At 41.3% G+C, this 21,005-nt stretch overlaps 1 protein-coding gene across 3 annotated transcripts in view; it reads right to left on the bottom strand.

The window, feature by feature from the left end:
• Positions 1–21,005, bottom strand: part of slc16a4 (solute carrier family 16 member 4) — a 95,271-nt gene that overhangs the window by 57,902 nt on the left and 16,364 nt on the right. For all 3 annotated transcript variants that reach the window (XM_059950375.1, XM_059950376.1, XM_059950377.1), the window contains exons 2-3: positions 5,059–5,211; positions 2,580–2,730 (exon numbers count right to left, since the gene is read on the bottom strand). In XM_059950375.1, the coding sequence (XP_059806358.1) occupies positions 2,580–2,684 (105 nt within the window). In that variant the 5' untranslated portion in view covers positions 2,685–2,730; positions 5,059–5,211. The remainder of the gene's footprint in view (positions 1–2,579; positions 2,731–5,058; positions 5,212–21,005) is intronic.

Below are 21,005 nucleotides of genomic sequence, written 5' to 3'. Positions count from 1 at the left end.
GGAACTGGCACAGGAGGCAGTGTTTCAGATTTTTGGATCATTGGAATCTCTTCTAGGGAAGGTATGACCTGTACAAAATCCTTGTGGGCTGGTATGCTTGAACATTTGTGGAGGGTTTAAACCAAAATGGCAGGGAGAAAGGAAACTGAGTGATGGGGCTGAAACTGGGGCAGTTGGTATACAAGCAGAGGTTGTGTGTAGTGAGACTGGCTGGAAGGATAGGCAGATAATAGGCAAAATTGCAGTCAGTGTGATGATTTGCAGTGTAAAGGGAGAACAAAATCAAAAAAGGTGGCAAATACTACTGCAGTATATATGCACTAGAGATTGGCAGGCATAATGTTGTGGGCATCACTGGGTCGTAGCTGAAAGATGATTGTAGCTGGGGGCTTAACATCCAAGGATACAAATTGTATAGAAAGGACAAGCTGGAAAGCAAAGGGAGTGGTGTAGCTCTGTTGGTGAAAAATCAAATCAAATCCTTAGAAAGATGTAACATAGGATCAGAAGATACAGAATCCTTGTGGCTAGAGTTTAGAAACTGAAAGGATAACAAAAACTGATGGTAGTTGTATATAAAACTCCAAATAATTGACAGGATGTGGGCTGTAAATTACAGTAGGAGATAGAGAATGCATGTTAAAAAGACAATGATACAGTAGTCATGGGGGACTTCAACATGAAGGTAAGTTAGGAAAATCGGGTTGGTACTGATTTTGGATCCCAAGAGAGTGAGTTTATAGAAGGCCTACAAGATGTTATTTTTAAGAGTAGCTTGTGCATGAGCCCACTAGGGGATCAGCTATTCTGGATTAGGTATTGTGCAATGAACTGGATTTGATTAGGGAGCTTAAGATAAAGAAACCCTTACGAGACAGTCATCATACTATGATTGAATTGCTTCCACAATTTGAGAAAGAGAAACTTAAGTCACATGTATCTGTATTACAGTGGAGTAAAACAAAATACAGAGGCATGAGAGAGGAGCTGGCCAAAGTTGAATGGAAAGGGACACTAACAGGGAAGATGGCAGAGCAGCAATGGTTGGAGTTTCTAGGAGCAATTCCAAATGCACAGGATGGATACATCCCAAAGAGGAAGAAATATTTCAAAGATGGGATGACACCACCATGGCTTACAAGAGAGGGCAATGTCAACATAAAAACAAAAGAGGGCATATAATAGGATAAAAATTAATCAGAAGCTCAAGAATTAGGAAGCTATTAAAAACAAACAAAAGGCAATTAAAAAAAGCCATAGGAGGGAAAAGATGAAATATGAAAGTAAGCTAACTAATAATATCAAAGAGGATACCAAAAGTTTTCTCAGATATATAAGGAGGAAAAGAGAGGCAAGAGTAGATAGTGGACAACTGAAAAAGAGGCTGGAGAGGTAGCAATGGGGAACAAGGAAATGACAGTCAAGTTAAATAAATATTTTGCATCCGTCCTCACTATGGAAGACACTTGCAGTATGCTGGAATTTTGAGAGTGCTACAAGGCAGAAGTGAATGCAGTTGCTATTACTAGAGAGAAGATGCTTGGGAAGCTGTAAATTCTGAAAAGTAATAAATAACCTGGACCACATGGACTCTACCCCAGGATTCTGAAAGAGGTAGTTGAAAAGATTCTGGGGGTAGTAGTAATGATCTTTAAAGAATCACTAGATTCTGGAGGACTGGAAAATTGCAAATGTCACTCCACTCATCTAGAAGGGAGGGAGGCAAAAGAAAGGAAATTATAGGCTAGTCATTCTGACCTCAATGGTTGGGATGATGTTGGAGTTGATTGTTAAGGATGAGGTTTTGGTGTACTTGGAGGCACATGGTAAAATAGGCCAAAGTCAGGATGGATTCTTTAAGGAAAAATCTTGCTTCACAAATTTCTTGGAATTCTTTGAGGAATTAACAAGCAGGATACACAAAGGAGAATCTGTGGATGAAATGTTCTTGGATTTTCAGAAGTCCTTTAACAAGGTGCCACACATTTGAGGCTACTTAGCAAGATAAGAGCCATGGTATTACAGGAAAGATACTAGCATGGATAAAGCATTGACTGATTGGCAGGAGGTGAAGTGTGTGAATAAAGGGGGCCTTTCTGACTGGCTACTGGTGACTTGTAGTGTTCCACAGGAGTTGGCGTTGGGACTGCTTCTTGTTGGATTATATGTCAGTGATTTGAATGATGGAATTGATGGCTCTTTGGCCAAGTTTGAGGGCAATATAAAGATAGGTGGGGCAGGTAGTGTTGAGGAAGCAGTGAGTATTAACTTATTCAGGCAGGGCGTAGCAAGACTGCAACTCCAGATTGTCTCCTTGAATTCAATCTCAGAACCAGCGTACAACCGAATCTTTGTATTTCTCACACTAAATTGACGTCTCTCAACTTTGTGCTTGTGCCAACAAAGCAACAATCTGAAAATGCTAAGGCTGCTGCAACAACCATGAAGAAGATATTTCCAATTCTATTGGCCCACAAGGGATTTGAAGTTAGCTGTCTGTGGCAGAAGAATAAATCTGCCCTGAAGGTATCTCATCTCATCCTAAAAAGCAAAAGCAAAATTGAAACTTGCTTTCTTACCAGAAAGAAATGGACGACTATCATCCAGCCCCAGCCTCCATCTGGTGGGTTCACGTATCCTTTCGCCTTCTGACTTCGGTACTTCACCTCCCTCACCTCTTCCATCTTCTTTTGACAGATACTCAAAACAATCTCCAGCTCTTCTGTACTCCTGCAATTAATTAACAGAGGTCTTCTGATTCTATGCAAAATAAAACAAAATGATTGATCCTTGAATGAAAGGAATCAGGTTTCTTTTCCATCTTGTTGTGCAAAGAGAGGGTTATTTAGGGTTGAGGCTCTGTTAGGTTTCTGTGTGGGGGAGGGGTTGCTTTTATTTGGAGGGGGTGAATCGATGCGCCTATTCTGTTTTGGAGGTCGATGAACAGGATGGTGTGTGTGTGTGTGTGTGTGTGTGTGTGTGTGTGTGTGTGTGTGTGTGTGGCGGCGGGGTGGGTTTGATGTTTCTCTCTGAATGACTTTCATGTTCTTTGTTAAGTGGCTATCTGAAGAAGACAAATTTCAGAGTTGTATATGGAAACATGCTTTGGTGCTAACTGAACCTTTGAACTCAAAGAAGAGGAAGCATTCTCAAGGGAGGGTGAAGGAATTGTGATTGACAAGGGGAGTCAAGAAAAAGCAAAAGAGAGGGCATACGATATTGTAAAAGCCAGTAGGAAGCAGGAGGATCGCAAAATTTACAAACCAGAGGAAGTCAACTAACAAGCAATAAGGAGTGAAAAGATGAAACATAAAGTTAAGCCAGCCACTAATATAAAATATGATACCAAAAATTTTCTTTTCAGATACAGCATGTAAAGACTAAAAGAGAGGCAACAGTGAACATGGAAAAGCTGAAAAATGACACTGGCGAGGTAGCGAATAGTGTACGAAGAAATGGCAGACAAGCTGAATAAGTACTATGTGTCAGTCTTTGTGGAAAACACCAGCAGCATGCCAGAAATTTGAGTGAGTCACAGGGCAGAAGTGAGTGTAGTTGCTGATGCACCATCAATAACTCTGAGGCGTAAAGGTGAGATATCGGCTTTTATTGACTGGAAGAAGGAACCAGCAGTGAGTGACCACCACACTACATCCTGGAGACAGAGAGGCCGGGCCCAGGCTCTGATCGCCTTTATACAGGGGTCTGTGGGAGGAGCCACAGGAGCAGTCAGCAGGGGGCATTTCCAGACAGGCACGCGTAGTTCACCACAGTTGCTATTAGTAAGAAGGAGGTGCTTGGGAAGCTGAAAGGTCTAAAGTTAGATCAATCACCTGGACAGATGGACTACACCCCAGGGTTCGGAAGGGGGTAGTTGCAGAACTTGTGGTGACCTTTCAAGAATCATTAAATACTGAAATGGTTCTAGAGGACTGATAAATTGCAAATGTTACTGTACTCTTATTCTGAAGGAGGTACATGACAAAATAGACCAAAATCAGCATGGTTTCCTCAAGGGGAAACCTTGCCTAACAAATCTATTAGAAGTCTTTGAGGCTAGATAAGCAAAGGAGAATCAATGGATATTGTTTACTGTACTTGGATTTTTAGAAGGCATTTGAAAAGCTGCCGTACATGAGGCTGCTCATCAAAATTAGAACCCATGGTATTATAGAAAATATATTAGTAGGGATAGAAGTTTAGCTGACTGGCAGGAGGCAAAGCTAGGAATACTCGGGGTCGTTTCTGGTTGGCTGCCAGTGACCAGTGGTGTTCTGCAGGGTTGGGTCTTTGACTTTTCTCATTATAAGTTAATGATCTGGATGACGGAACTGATGGCTTTGTGACCAAGTCTGCAGATCATACAAAGATAGGTGGAGGGGCAAGTAGTGCTGAGGAGGTAGGCAGTCTATAGGAGAGCTTGGACAGATTAGGAAAATGGGCAAAGAAGTAGCAGATCGAATACAGTTTAGGAAAGTGTATGGTCATGAACCTTGATAGAAGGAATAGAGGCATAGACAACCATATAAATTTTAAAGGCTGACCCTCAGGTCCAATCAATGGCAACAGTCAGATTAATCTGAGCTAGTGCTCCCCTCTGATGGGGTACATTAGTGTATTAATAGATGTCTACAGCAGTACAGTTTATGTTCCTCAATGTATATTGATATTACCAACAAGCTGGTTGGCCATACGTAGAACATTTCTAGTGGTAACTGTATTGAGTCTGAAACCTTATAAGGTTGAAATTAAAACAGAAGATCCTGGAAGTGCTTGGCTTGTCTGCTGGTGCCTGTGCGAAGGAATCCAAGTTCAGATGCTTCAGATGGGTAATAGTATAAATCTACCCTTTTGTAGCAGATCAGCTTTCCTTTTCAGTCACTAACAAAATTTCTGAGTTTAGTAGAATTCAGTTAGTTAGGAGATGAAATCTCACTGGAAGGTGCTCCCCAAATCCCTCGGGCAAGTTGGAATTTCACGTAGGCTAGAACCATTATCCTACCATCGGGCTGTACTCCGCCGGCTGTAAGTGGCATGAAACTTCAGATATCCACTTACCTGCTGCCTTCCTATCAAGTATTGGTATGTTTGCCGTTCAGTTAAAGTAGTTCGCTTTGTTGCCCTTCTACTCATTATTTTTTCATTGTTCAGATGAAACACTTTGTCAGACTTTAAGACAGGCAAGACATCCTATTTCCAGACCCCTCGCACCTGCAATAGAGGGAATAAAAACTGCTTTAGTTTTTTGGAACTGAGACCAGCTCCTGAGATTTGATAGAAACAATATTTTGTCTTCCCTATAAAGTAGACTTATACAGTCATATAACATCAATGCCAATTACCAGTCACACATTTACACTAGTAGCATTTAATTCATTCAGTACAGCCCCCAGATCCTACCACACATCTGTACACTAGCTGGCAATTTATATTGGCTAGTTAACCTACTGCTCTGCACATTGTTGAGATATGGGAGGAATCTGAAACATTTGGAGGAATCCCATGTGGTCATAGGGAGAATGTGCAAGCTCTGCATGAGCAGGTCAGGATTGAACCTAGGTCACTGCAGCTGTAAGGCAGAAACTCCACTACTGCACCACAGTATAAACCCTAAAACTCCTGAGGTCAAGTACATTAATTATTAATATATTAGGGGCATTTTATAATGTGAGTTTGGCAATTCATAATAAAACTGACCAAAAAGATGCCTTGATACTGCATCATTCACATATTGCAATACCAACAGCAATTCAACCCATATGGCGGAATTTGAGTCATTGAAAAAGCAATCCAATTATTTCCACTCCTCTGCTGTTGTATCCCTGTTTTTTTTTTAAACTGTTCTTTCAGCAGAAGCATTAAAATATAAAAATCATGACCAAAGGCATTGTTGATAGTTCCGTGAATCTTTACAAAAATGAAATATCCATACTACAGCTCTCTGAGGGGAATTGTCTCATTATGGTCTAAGACTTTACTGATGCTTGCCAAACAACATGTGCAGGCAATTAATCTGTTGCTGCCAAACTTCCAAGTCAGAGTCAAATATTTCCAGCGTTATTGGTATGCAAGCAGAGTCCTAAGAAGGGCTTTTCCAAGAACATATCTTACTGGGCAATTATTCACAATACGAAACAGACAGCCTTTTTGAATAGGTTTTTATAAGAACTCCTCGACTGACAATGAACTTGCACACCTGTGGTGCGAGGTGCTATGTTGGTAAAGGTGTAAACAAACAGCTTTGACTAGTGCCTGAGCTTCCACCGAGTCTGGGCACCAGGGAATTGTGGTTAGAGAAGTGTGCTTGGGTTTATCCCACATAAGTGAAGTGTGCTTATAAAGCTTAGGCTTTATATTCTTGTGGCAAGTTAGTACTGGATTTTTCCATAATATCGAACCAAACCTTTTGCAGCAGACTTGGCAAATCTTTCTTTTTTCAGTCTCCTGAAAGCTACCCTGAACATGTCATCTGGGTCATTTGTGGTGAACTTATGTACAATCTCAATCTTCCACAAGGCTGCAATTGCATTATCCTTATGCTTTGCCCTAAATACATGCATCCGGTGTCTTACCTCATGGATCCCACCTTGGTACTCTCTCTCCTATATTGCATACGGTATCAGTTTCTGAACTGCCTGTCAGACTATGAAATCAAATGATGATGCATTTTCATCATCATTATTATCTTCCTACACTTGCCTGGCAATGCTATATTAATGAATGAATTAAATGAGGGAAAACATACAGGGGTAACGTTGTGGTGTGGGAGACTGGCAAGAAGGAAGATAAGTAAATAGCGATAGTTTACATCATTTCTACTTTATAAACCTGAAAGGGTGCAGGAAGAGGACAATGAATGACATACACTCAGTCAACACTTCATGAGGTACCTCCTGCGCATAATAAAGTGGCCACTAAGTGTACGTTCGTGTTCTTCTGCTGCTGCAGCACATGACTTCAAGGTTCAATTTGCTACATGTTCAGAGATGCTCTTCTGCACACAACTTTTATGACACATGATTATCTGTCGCCTTCCTGTCAGCTTGAACCAGTCTGGCCATTCTCCTCTGACCTCTCTCTTTGACAAGGTGTTTCTGCCCACAGAACTGTTGTACTGGATGCTTTTGTCTTTTGCACCATTCTCTGTGAGCGTTAGAGGCTGTTGTGCATGAAAATTCCAGATGATCAACAGTTTCTGATATACTCAAACCACCCAGTCTGACACCAACAATTGTTCTACAGTCAAAACCATTTAAATCACATTTCAAATTTCAAAGTTCAAAGTAAGATTATTATCAAAATATATACATGTCACCATATGCAATCTTGCGATTCATTTTCTTGTGGGCATACTTAATCAATCTATAATATAGTAATAACCATTACTGAATCAATTGAAAGACTGCTCCAACTTGGGTATCCAAACAGTTAGCAAACTGTGCAAATAGGACAAGAAAGAAATAATAATAATAATAATAAATAAGCAATAAATATCAAGAAAGTGAGATGAAGAGTCCTTGAAGGCAAGTCCATAGGTTGTGGGAACATTTCAATGATGGGGCAAGTGAAGTTGAGTGATGTCATCCCCTTTGTTCAAGAGCCTGATGGCTAAGGGGTAATAACTGTTCTTGAAACTGGTGCTGGGAGTCCTGAGGTTCCTGTACCTTCTTCCTGATAGCAGCATTGAGAAGAGAACATGACCTGGATGGTGGGGGCCCCTGATGATGGATGTTGCTTTACTGCAATAATGTTTCATCTAGATGTGCTCAATGGTGGGGAGAGATTTACCCATGATGGACTAAGCCATACCCATTATCTTCTGTAGGATTTTCTGTTCAAGGACATTAGTGTTTCAACCACTCAAAATAATCTTCACTACACATCTAAAGAAGCTTGTCGGAGTTTTAGATGTCAAGCTGAATCTCCACATTCTCCAAAGAAAATAGAGGCATTATATACTGGGCCCAGAACACGTCCGCTACAATGATAACACTAAGGAATGTAAAGTTGCTGACCGTCTCCACCTCTGATCCTCATACGGACTGGCTCATGGACCTCTGCTTTCCTCCTACTGGAGTCAATAATCAGCTCTTTGGCCTTGCTGACATTGAGTAAGAGGTTGTTGCTGTGGCACCACTCAGTCAGATTCATCATCAGCTTTGATTTGGCCTGTAACAGTGGAGTCATCAGCAAACTTGAATATGGCATTGGAGCTGTGCTTAGCCACAGAGTCATAATGTAAAGCAATTAGAACAGGGGGCTAAGCACACAGCCTTGTTGTGCACCTGTGCTGATGCAGATTGAGGAGGGGATGTTGTTGCCAATCAGAACTGACTGGGGTCTACAAGTGAGGAAATCAAGGATCCCATCATATAAGGAGGTATTGACGTCAAGGTCTTTATGCTTATTAATTAGTTTTGAGGGAATGATAGTATTGAATACTGAGCTGCATTTGATAAAGAACATCCTGATGTATGCATTTTTGCTGTCAAGGTGTTCCAGGGTTGAGTGAAAAGTCAATGAGATGGCATCTGCTGTGGATCTATTGTGCCGGTAGGCAAATTGGAGTGGTTCCAAATTGCTTCTTAGGCAGGAGTTGATATGTTTCATTACCAACCATTCAAAACACTTCTTCACTGTAGACATAATTACTTCTGTTTGATAGACACTGAGGCAGGTTGCCATGCTCGTCAGAGGCACTGACATAAATGGTCTGCTTGAAGCAGGTGGGTACATCAGACTGCTGAAGCAAGTGGTTAAAGATCTCAGTGAACACTACAGTCAGTTGTACAGCACAGGTCTTTAGTACTTGGCCAGGTACCCCATCTGGGCCAGATGCTTTTGTGGGTTTACCCTCATGAAGGCTGCTCACACATTAGCCTCAAGGACTGAAATCACAGGGTCAACAGGGGTTGTGGCCTGTGGGAGCTCACAATGGTTTCTGCATGTTTTGATGGAGGAACCATTGTGAGCCCCCACAATGGTTTTGATGGTGAGAGTGAGCAGAGAAGGTATTGAGCTCATCATTAGCGAAGCTCTGTGCATATAATCACTTGATTTTAGTTTAAATGAGGCAATAACATTCAAGCCCTGCCACTGTTGTCGAACATCATTTGTTGACTCAAGTTTAATCCAGGATTGCCACTTTGCCTGTGGGATGGCTTTTCGGAGATCGTACCTGGAACTTTTGTAACTTTCTTGGTTAGTAGACTTGTATGCCTCTGATCTTGCCCTCTGGAGATTGTGGATCTCATACTTTGTCCAAGGCTTCTGGTTAGGGATGACTCTGAATGATTTTGTGGTGATGCACTCAATTCCAAGTGTTTTAATAAAGTCCGTGACAACCATTCATTCAGATCCTCAGATGAGTCCTTGAACGTGGCCCAGTGCAATGACCTGAAGCAATCCTGTAGCCGCTCCTCTGCCTTCTGTGACCAGTCTTCATTGTTTCTTAGCCTCTGTCTGTATGCAGGTAGGAGAAGGACAGGCTGGCTGGGCGTGGAACACCAGGCATTCCTTATCTTAACATATATCAGTGGTCTAGTGTGTTGGGACCTCTAGTGCTACAGGTTTCTATGCTAATGGTAAATGAGATGGGATTTCTTCAAACAAGCGTGGTTGAAGTTCCAAACTATGATTCTGGTATGCTGGGAGTAAGCCACGTCTCAGTCAAACATCAAACATGACAATCTCTCATTTCCCTTTGATACAGCAAACTTGTCCTCAGATCCTGAATTTTGTTCTCCAGCGACTGCATGTTTGCTAACAAGGTGCTGGGAGTGGAGGTTCTCTGTGTTTCATCCTGGCTTGGAGTTGCCCTCCCCACCAAGCCCACCTCACTTCCAGCCATTGCAATGAATCTTTGTCCACATTGTCCCCATTCTGATGTTTTTCTGATCAAGAACCAAAACTCTTAACCATGTCTGCATTGAGTTGCTGCCATATGATTCCCTGATTAGATATTTGCATTAACATCAGGTGTATAGGTGTACCTAACAAAGTGGCCACTGAGTGTATGTGAAGGTGCATTGGATATAAGGATATTTTTGTCTTTAATGTGTGCTGCTCCAACATTGGCCATGGCTTCAGCAGCTGGCATCTTGCTGATAGATAACACTCTTAAACTAGAATTGCAGGGAGATGGGAACCAGACTGACAGACCAGTTAGTTGAGAGGTTGTAGAGACAGATGTCAGTAAGAATTCAGAGAAAGGTGGAAATCAAAAGTTTCTCAGATGGTATATTTCAATGCAAGAAGTATCCTAGGGAAGGTGGATGAGCTCAGGACCTGGATCAGCACCTGGAATTATGACACTGTAGCCATTAGTGAGACTTGGTTGCAGGAGGGGTGGGATAGGCAGTTCATTATTCTGGAGTTGCATTGTTTTAGACATGACAGAGCAGGAGGGATTAAGGGGGAGGGGTGGCATTACCAGTCAGGGAAAAGGTCATAGCAGTGCTCTGTCAGGACAGACTGGAGAACTCATCTAATGAGGCGCTTTTTCGTGAAACTGTGAAATAAGAAAGGTATGACCACATTAATGGAGATATATTACAGACCACCCATCAGTCATAGGAATTCGGAATAAGAAATTTGTAGAGAGATCACAGACTGTTGCAAGAAACATAGGGTTGTTATTGTAGGTGATTTTGATTTTCCGCATATTGACTGTGAATCCATACTGTAAAAGGTCTAGATGGGACAGAGTTTGTCAAATGTTTTCAGATAAGTTTCCTTCATCAGTACGGAGACATCCCAATGACAGCACGTGCAATATGGGATCCGCTTTTAGGGACTGAGACAGGGAGGATGACAGAAGTTTGTATAGGGGAATGTTTTGTATCAAGTCATCATAATGCCATTTGTTTCAAAGTAAATATGGAAATGCTCAAGTCTGTCTGTGGCTCCAGATTCTAAATTGGAGAAAGACCAATTTTGATGGGATCAGAATGATCTGGCAAGTGTGGGCTGTTTTCGGGCAAAGGTATACTTGGTTAGTGGGAGGCCTTCAAAAGGGTAATTTTGAGAGTACAAAGCTTGCATGTGCCTGTCAGAATAAAAAGGTAAAGGTAACAAGAGTAGGGAACCTTGGTTTTCAAGAGATATTGAGGCCCTGGTTAAGAGAAAACAGGAGGTGCATAGCAGGTAGAGGTAGGTAGGAACAAAGGAGGTACTTATGGAGTATAAGAAGTGCAAGGGAACACTTAGGAATGAAATCAGGAGGGCTAAAAGATGGTATGAGGTTGCTCTAGCAGACAAGGTCAATGAGAATTCTAAGGGATTCTACAGATATATTAAGAGTAAAAGGATTGCAAGGAAGATCAGAATGGTAATCCATGTGTGGAGCCAAAACAGATGGGCGTGATATTAAATTATTTTTTTTGCATCAGTATTTACTCAGGAGACAGGCACAGATTCTACAGAAGTGAGGGAAAGTGGCATCAACTTCACGTACCTTGTACAGATTACAGAGGATGAGGTGTTTGCTATCCTAAGGCAAATCAGAGTGCATAAATCCCCGGGGCCTGACAAGGTGTTCCCTCAGACCCCACGGGAGGCAAGTGCAGAAATTGCTGGGACCCTAGCAGAGATATTTAAATCATCTGTAGTGACAGGTGAGGTGCCAGGGGATTAAAACATGGCTAATGTTGTTCTGCTGTTTAACAAAGGCTCTAAACATAAACCATGAAATTATAGGTGAGTGTGTATGACCTCTGATGTGGGAAAGTTATTGGAAGGCATTCTACACAACTGGATATACAAGTATTTTGACAGACATGGACTAATTAAGGATCATCAGCATGGCTTTGTGAATGGCAGGTTATGGCCGAGTTTTCCGAGGAAATTAACAGGAAAGTAAATGACGGCAAGGGATTATATGCAGTCTACATGGAGTTTAGCAAGGCATTTGACAAGATCGTGCATGGGAGGTTGGTTAAGAAGGTACAGTCACTTGGCATTAAAGATGTGGTAGTAAATTGGATTAGATATTAGCTTTGTGAGAGAAGCCAGAGAGAGGTAACAGATTGTGCCTCTTTGAATGGAGGCCTGTGACTAGTGGTGTGCCGCAAGGATCATTGCTGGGTCTGTTGTCGTTTGTCATCAATATCAGTGTTCTTGATGATAATGTGGTTCACTGTATCAGCAAGTTTGTGGATGACACCAAGACTAGGGATGAAGTGGACAACAAAAAAGGCCATCATGGCTTGCAGAGATATCTGCATCAGCAGAAAAAAATAAGCAAGAAAAGACAGATGGAATTTAGTGCAGGTAAGTGTGAAGTATTGCACTTTGATATGACCAACCAGGGAAGGTCTTACCCAGTGAACAGGAGGGCACTAGGAGTGTGGTGGAACAAAGGCATCTGGGAATACAGGTGCATAATTCATTAAAAATGATGTCACAGGTAGATATGGTCATAAAGAAGTCTTTTGGCATATTGGTCTTCATAAATCAATGTATTGGGTATAGGAGATGGGATGTTGTGTTGAAGTTGTGTAAGACATTGCTGAGTTCTAATTTGGATTATTGTGTGCAGTTTTGGTCACCTACCTACAGGAAAGATGTAAATAAGGTTGAAAGAGTAACGTGTAAATTTAAAGTTGGAGGACCTGTATTATATTAAAAGTTTGAATAGATTAGGACTTTATTCCTTAGAACATAGAAGATTGAGAGGAAATTTGATAGGGGTATACAAAATTATGAGGGGTATAGATAGGATAAATGCAAGCTGGCTTTTACCACTGAGTTTGGGTGGGACAACTGGAGGTCATGGGTTAGGGATGAAAGATGAAAAGTTTAAGAGGAACTTGAGGGAAAACCTCTTCACACAGAAGGTCATGAGAGTGTGGAATGAGCTGCTATCTCAAGTGGTACACGCAAGCTTGGTTTCAATGTTTAAAAGAAGTTTGGATAAGTATATGTACAGTAGGGTTATGGAGAGCTATGATCCTGGTGCAGTTTGATGGAACTAGGCAGTTTTAATGGTTTTGGTATTGACTAGATGGACCAAAGAGCCTTCCTGTGCTTTATGTCTCCATGATTCTATGACTATCTCTTCCAAGGAGAATATGAATGTACAGCCTGTCCCTTCCATTGATTGGTTTGATAGATGCTGCTGTATCCAGGTTTACAACAGCTTCAATTTCCAGAGAGAAGAATGTATGTGGCTGAGTCAATATTTGGATGACTAGTGTGCTCAGGGATGAATTGTTGGCATTCTTTTTGAATGATCAGACATTGGAGTAGAATTAGGTCATTTGACCCATTGAGTCTGCTCTGCTATTCAATAATGGCTGATCCTTTTTCCCTTTCCTCAGCCCCACTCTCCGGCCTTTACTCCATAACCTTTGATGCTATGTTTAATCAAGAACCTATGAAGCTCTGCCTTAAATACAGCCAACACCCTGGCCTCAACAGCTGCCTGCGGTAATAAATCCCACAAATTCACCAACTTCTGGCTAAAGAAATTTCTCCACATCTCAGTTTTAATGAACACCCCTCTATCCTGAGGCTGGGCCCTCTTGTCCTAGAGTTCCCCACCATGGGTAACATCCTTTCCACATCCACACTGTCCAGGCCTTTCAACATTCAAAAGTTTTCAATAAGCTCCCTGCCCCCCACCATCCTTTTAAATTCCAGCAAGTACAGACCGAGAGCTATCATACATTCCTCGTATGATAACCCTTTCTTTCCTGGAATCATCCTTGTGAACCTCCTCTGGAACTTCTCCAATGGCAGCATATTGTTCCTTAGTTCTAAAGCTACTCACAATAATCCAGACGTGGCCTGTCCAATGCATTATAAAACCTGAACATGACATATTTGTTGTTATATTCTATTCTTCTCAAAGTGTTTAGATGCTTCCACTCTATAGTTTTTTGGGTATACTTCCACTGGAGTTCCTCCTTGTTCTAGGCAAGATTTCACTCTTTTCTCTCCGTACTTCCAATTTATGAATCCTATTTGCTGCTTCCTAAACCCCTTTACTACCAAATTATGGACTACCTGACTTTTTCGTTTCCACTTCCTATCACATCTATCAGCACCATATCTCTCCTCAAAAGAAAAATGATCCCTTGACCAGTTACTACTTACAATTTACCAATACCCATTCGTCTCCAAGGCCTGAAGTGAGCTGTCACTGCCAAAATTCGTATGCACTTTTGCAGCAACCGCATGTTTGTATTCTACATCTGATTACTGAAACAGTCCTTGTCAGAGTCACAAGAGATGTGTTACGTATTCTGATTTTGATAATCAATCCTATTACCTCTTCTGGCTACTCCATTGCCTTTCTCTTTGTTGGAATCTGCTTCATCAGCGTCTCCTCCATCAACCAGCTCCATATACATTCACTCATTCTGGCTAGAGCCAGAGAATCATCTGCAATGCTTCCGCTTGTACTTCCAATCCATCAAACCATAAGACCTAGAAGCAGAATTAAGTTGTTTGGCCCATTGTGTCTGCCCCACCATTACATCATTTCCTACGTATTATCCTTCTAATCCCTGTTCTCCTGCCTTCTCCCCATAACCTTTGACACCCTTACTAAATTAAGAATCTATCAATCTCCACTTTAAAAATACCCAGTAACTTGGCCTTCACTGCCATCTGTCACAGATTCATCACCCTCTGGCTAAAAAAGATAGTGAATCTGTGGAATTCTATCTGGGGATATATAGATTGACTGTTTAATCATTTCTCCTTTACCCTTTCCTTCTTCTGTGCAGTATTGTCAGAAAGCAGTGTCAGTTTCCAAGTACTCTCTGATGACCCAGCTCTACTTGCTACCTATCTTTTTGCAAAACTCCACCCTTCCCGATTCAATATCCAGCATTGATTGAGCAGAAATTTACTCAAAGTATAATACTCGGCCAAGTCTTTGTCATCAGTTCCAACAAGCTGTTCTGTAGATAATTAGTTGAATCTCTCCCCTAGATTTCCTCAGGCATTATGCTGTAATTGATCTCAATATCACTTGCATTTTCTTGCAAACACTGTCTAATTCCGTCTTCGTAACAATGCTCAACTCCATTCCTGTAGGGTCCTCCTCCACTGGTCAAATTCTCACCCCTTCTTTTATCTTTTACATTCCATACGTCTTCCTGGCTGATCTTTGATTTTTTTCTGCTCCATTATTAAAACCTTTGAAAACACTACTTTAACGAACATAACATCACATGTGAGCGTCTGTCCAATTATAAATATTTCTCATGATCTGGTGATTGCTTAAAAATAATTCCCGTTTTAGTTTACATATCTTTAGAATGAGAGGTCATAACTCTAGAGGCTGTAGGTTAAGGGTGAAAGGACTTTAAGGGAATGTGAAGGGGGCCTTCTACGGTCAGAGGGTGGTGTGCTTGTGGAATGAGATGCCTGTGGAAATGGTGGGTGTGGCATTGAATGCAAAACTTATGAGGGGTTTGGATAAGTACATCAATGAGAGGGCAATAGTCCAGGTAAATATTGATGTGACTAGGCAGAATAACAGTTTGGCATGGATTAGATGGGGCAAAGGGCCTGTTTCTGTGCTGTAAAGACTCTATGGCTCTATCCAAGGAATCACTTCTCTGCAAAATAGGAACATAGAAACACAGAAAACCTACAGCACAATACAGGCCCTTTGGCCCACAAAGTTGTGCTGAACATGTCCCTACCTTAGAAATTACTAGGCTTACCCTTAGCCCTCGTATTGGCACGTGGCCTAGTGGATAAGGCGTCGGCCTAGTGATCTGAAGGTCACTGGTTTGAGCCTCAGCTGAGGCAGCGTGTTGTGACCTTGAGCAAGGCATTACTCTGCGACGACACCAGTTCCAAACTGCTTGGGTCCTAGTGCCCTTCCCTAGGACAACATCAGTGGCGTGGAGAGGGGGAGGCTTACAACCCTGCCCAGGCCTGCGCCCTGGAAACCTTCCAAGGCGCAAATCCATGGTCACACGAGACTAATGGATGCCTATACTATATACCCATAGCCCTCTAAAAGCTTCATGTATCTATCTAACCATCTCTTAAAAGACCCTATTGTATCTGCCTCCACTACCGTTGCTGGCAGTCTATTCCATGCACTCAACACTCTCTGCGTAAAAAAATTACCCCTGACATCTCCTCTGTACCTACTCCCCAGCACCTTAAACCTGTGTCCTCTTGTGGCAACAATTTCAGCCCTGGGAAAAAGCCTCTGACTATCCACACAACCAATGTCTCGCATTATACACCTCTATCAGGTCACCTCTCATCCTCCGTCGCTCAAAGGAGAAAAGGCCAAGTTCACTCAACCTGTTTTCATAAGGCATCCTCTCTAATCCAGGCAACACCGTCGTAAATCTCCTCTGCACCCTTTCTATGGTTTCCACATCCTTCCTATAGTGGGGCAACCAGAACTGAATGCAGTACTCCAAGCGGGGTCTGACCAGGGTCCTATATAGCTGCAACATTACCTCTCAGTTCCTAAATTCAATTTCACGATTAATGAAGGCCAATACACCGTATGCCTTCTTAACCACAGAGTCAACCTGCACAAATGCTTTGAGCATCCTATGGACTTGGACCCCAAGATCCCTCTTATCTTCCACACTGCCAAGAGTCTTGCCTTTAGTACTATATTTTGCCAACATACTTGATCTACCAAAATGAACCACTTCACACTTACCTGGGTTGAACTCCATCTGTCACTTCTCAGCCCAGTTTTGCATCTTACCAATGTCCCGCTGTAACCTCTGACAGCCCTCCACACTATCCACAACACCTTCAACCTTTGTGTCATCAGCAAAATTACTAACCCATCTCTCCACTTCCTCACCCAGGTCATTTATAAAAATCACAAAGAGTAAGGGTCCCAGAACAGATCCCTGAGGCACTCCACTGGTCACCGACCTCCATGCAGAGTATGAACCTCCTAACTCAACTCAGTATTCCTCAAAAACTGCTTGTTATTTCACTTCTGGACAGATATGCAAATCCTCATTTTAATTGTTTCATCATTGGCCCAAGCACCTTAAATTTTTTTCATCATCCATCCCAACCCAACTCAATGTTATATTTGCAGCAAACTGTCTTAAACATGCTATTCAAATCCCGGTAGTATTAACCATATCAAGCTATCCTGAACTATCACAGACACAAATTTCAGCAAAAATCAGGCAGCATCTATGGAGAGGAAAATATAGTTGATGCTTAAGTCCGAGACCCTTCACAACCTGCACCTTTTACTGTTTATTTCTCTCCCAAGACGCTGCCTGACCTGTTGAGTTCCTCCAGCATTTGTGTGTGTTGCTCTGGATTTCCAGCATCTGCAGAATCTCTTGAGTTTATGACCTGCACAAGGTGCAGTCTGAGGCATACAAAAAGCTGGATGAACTCAGCAGGTTGGGCAGCATCCGTTGAAAGAAGCAGTCAACGTTTCGGGTCGAAAACGGATGCTGCCCGACCTGCTGAGTTCATCCAGTTTTTTTGTACGTCTTGATTTGATCACAGCAACTGCAGTGCACTTTGTGTTTACAGCCTGAGGCAGTATCGTAAGGCATGCAGCAAGAAAGACAGAACATTGGACAGAGTCAAATGTTGTAATTGGATGCAAACGTGACCAAAGCCCAGGCTCTTGTTAGGATCAGATTAAGTAGCCAAGTTCAGACTGTTCCTTAAAATATGCATCTTTAATCTAGTTTTAGTCACCAGGTCTGATATATCAATGCTATTGATGGGTGCTGTAATTGGAACATGGTACAACTTGTTTGTGATATCCATAATCAAGTTCGACAGAAATTCACACTGCCTTATGCAGAACGTGGCTGTCTGCCAGGAACTATTTCAAGAATTCTTCCCAGCCTTTACCCCGCCCAAAGATGCATGGACTGCCACTGACATCTGAGTCAGTGAAGCAGAGATGCTGGTTACTTATAATTGACCACTCTTGACATTTAAAAAATTCTTCCCACCCTGGATTCAAGTAGAAAATCCAGTGTCTGCCTTCTCTTGTTTGTGGTCCGTCTTTTCAGTTGATTTGCTTGCTCCCTGCAAACCTAAGCTGAATTCAGTTCCTTAATGTTGTATCTCTCATGGTAATTAAACAATCCCCTCAATCCTGAGTTCTGAAAAAGAATCTCGGCCAGAAACAACTTTTCCATTGGTGCTGCCTGACCTGCTGAGTTCCTCCAGCAATTTGTGCATGTTGCTTTGGATTTCCAGCAGCTACAGACTTTCTCATGTTTGTAATTTACCCATCATTCAGCAGAATCAATTAACACTGGATAGAACCAAAGGGCCTGTGTACTCCAAGACATTACCTTATGGAAAAATCAAATATGATGTTTACATAAGGCAATATGATTGAAATCAGAATTCAATTATAAGAGCAGGGCAGTTGCAGTTTTTGGTAGATCTATATAAATAAATTGAGTACATTATTTTATTATTATTATTTTGTTTTTAGGATGTGGGTTTGTTGGCATGGTTAGCATTTATTTTGCAGCCCTAATTACCACAAGAATACAATATTGCAATAAAGATACCCATGTTAGATGAAAGTTTATTGACTAAAACTCACCTTCTATACTGTAAATACAAGCAAACTCATCACCAATTCAAGACCCTGGGAGTCTATGCCTCCCTCTGCAACTGCATCTTTGATTCACTGCGCCTTTGATTTTCAGACTACAATGAGTAAGGATAAACAGCAATACCTCCACCATGATTATTCCAAACTCTGGTTTTTCACAAACTTGTGTCCTCAGTCCTCACTCTACTCCCTGCACACTCAATACTGCATGGCCAGGCTCTGCTCTAACTCCATTTATGAGCTTGCAGATGATACCGTTGTAGTGGGCCGCATCTCAAATAACGATGATCTGGAGTACAGGAAGGACATGGATAGCTTAGTGAACTAGTGTCATGACAATGACCTTTCTCTCAATGTCAGCAAAACCAAAGAGCTGATCCTTGACTTTTGGAATGGGACTACTTTAACTGTGTTCAGGTTGAGAGGGCTGGGGGCTTCTAGTTCCTAAGAGTAGACACTACTAAAGCCTATCTTGGTCCAACCACATTGATGTTACAGCCAGCCAAGAAAGCTCACCAATGTCTCTGATTCCTTAGGAGGCTAAAGAAATTTGTCACATCCCCATCGACTCTTTCCAATTGTTGTTGATATACCAGTAAAGTATCCTATCTGGTTAGGTATGGCAACTGTTTTACTGGCGACCACAAGAAACTACAGAGAGTTGTGGATGCAACTCAGCACATCACGGAAACTAACCTCCCTTCTATGAACTCTTCCTATATTTCCCACTGCCTCAGTAAAGCAGCCAATATAATCAAAGACCTCACCCACCTTTGACATCATCTCTTTTCTCTTCTCTCATTGGACAGAAGATAGCACATACTTGACAGCTTTATCTCACTGATATTAGACTCTTGATCGGACATTTTGACCTCACAATCTATCTTGTTGATAGTTTACCTGCACCACAATTTCTCTGTAGCTATTACACTTTATTCTGCAATGTTATTATTTTAACTTGTCTACCTCAAAGCACTGTGTAATAAATTAATCTATATAAACAGTAGGCAAGACAAGCTTTGCACTGTATCTTGGTACACATGACAATAATAGTAAACCAAAACAAATAATTCACATTTTCTCAAAAATTATTGTAAATGGAGTTATTTATAAAGAAGATCTATTAAAAGGATCACTGCAGGTAAGGCTGGCAAAAAAAAAAGAATACCATTAAGCCAGGTTAATTTTTACAACAAACAGATTTTACATTATATTTTCAGGTGCTGTTATTGGCCAAACTTATTGTACTCAAATTCACAATTTGTATAGTTGACTGAAGTAAAAAACTGGGATTTTATGTAATTGTTACCCATCTTTATTTAATCTTACTTTGCCGTGAAGCTGTCGTTGGCTTTTTTCAACTTTTCCGACTTTTAGATACCATGCTACTTTAGACAGTCAAACCAGGATGCACTTGATGCTGAAGAGGTGCAGAAAAGTAGATGTAAACATTGCCCAGCCACTCCTGCTCAAGGGAACTCAAGGCTTCACCCTTGAATAGGCCTACTATTCATTGCTATTTTCATTTTAATCAGATGTTTCTGTGAAATGGTAGTGTACCCACTCTCATTGGAGGTCACCAAGAAGCTAACTAGTCTTACAATAAGCAATCTCTGTTCACAGGCAATTTGGTTTGCATTTCAACTTTTATAAGGAGCCAATGATTGAGGTGGAGCTGATTGAGTTGCGCTTTACCTTAATCTATTGCTTACGTTTTTCTGAAAATTACTCAATAGAAAGCAGCATGTTTTTATCATTATCTTGTTTATAGTTTCAAATTCCTATTTTTAATCAAGCCACCCAATAGGACTTTCAACTTTAATTTGGACAACTCCTGCTTGAATAAATCTACACAGAATGTATAACCCCCACCAGCAAGCACTTAATGTATATTCAAATATTTAAAACCTTTCTTGACCCCCAAAACTATTTTATATGCCACGCCAACATGTACAAAGAAAGATCACACAAAATCAATGATGTAAAGAAGCTGTTGTTTTAGTCTTTTGTTTAAAAGATGCACCTGAGCCCCACTAAATATTTAACATCCACTCAGGTCAGCTATTGTGATCAAATTAAATTTCTCATCAATCTGAATAAGGCGTTCAGAAATTTCAGACTATCAAAAACTATCTAATCACATTCAAGAGCTACCTGCTTTTAAATATTACTTCCCTTTTTTGTTGTATGATACAGCAAATAAATGTTAAAATAAAACATATGGAGGAGATCATTCAGTCCAGAACAGCTAGGGCCGACACCATGGACTTTAATACGATTTCTCTAATTTTACCCAATACACGTTAATACTTCAAAATGTTCAAGTATTTATGTACAATTATCCCTCATACCATGACTTAATTATATAGAATGGCATTGTACTCCATCTCTAATAAACACTTTGCTGAAAAATCTTCCCCTCTACCATCCATGAGTCCATGAATACTAC

Source organism: Hypanus sabinus, chromosome 25, assembly GCF_030144855.1.
Source record: "Hypanus sabinus isolate sHypSab1 chromosome 25, sHypSab1.hap1, whole genome shotgun sequence".
In the NCBI taxonomy this organism is placed as follows: domain Eukaryota; kingdom Metazoa; phylum Chordata; class Chondrichthyes; order Myliobatiformes; family Dasyatidae; genus Hypanus; species Hypanus sabinus.
This window is presented reverse-complemented; position numbering and strand designations above follow the sequence as displayed.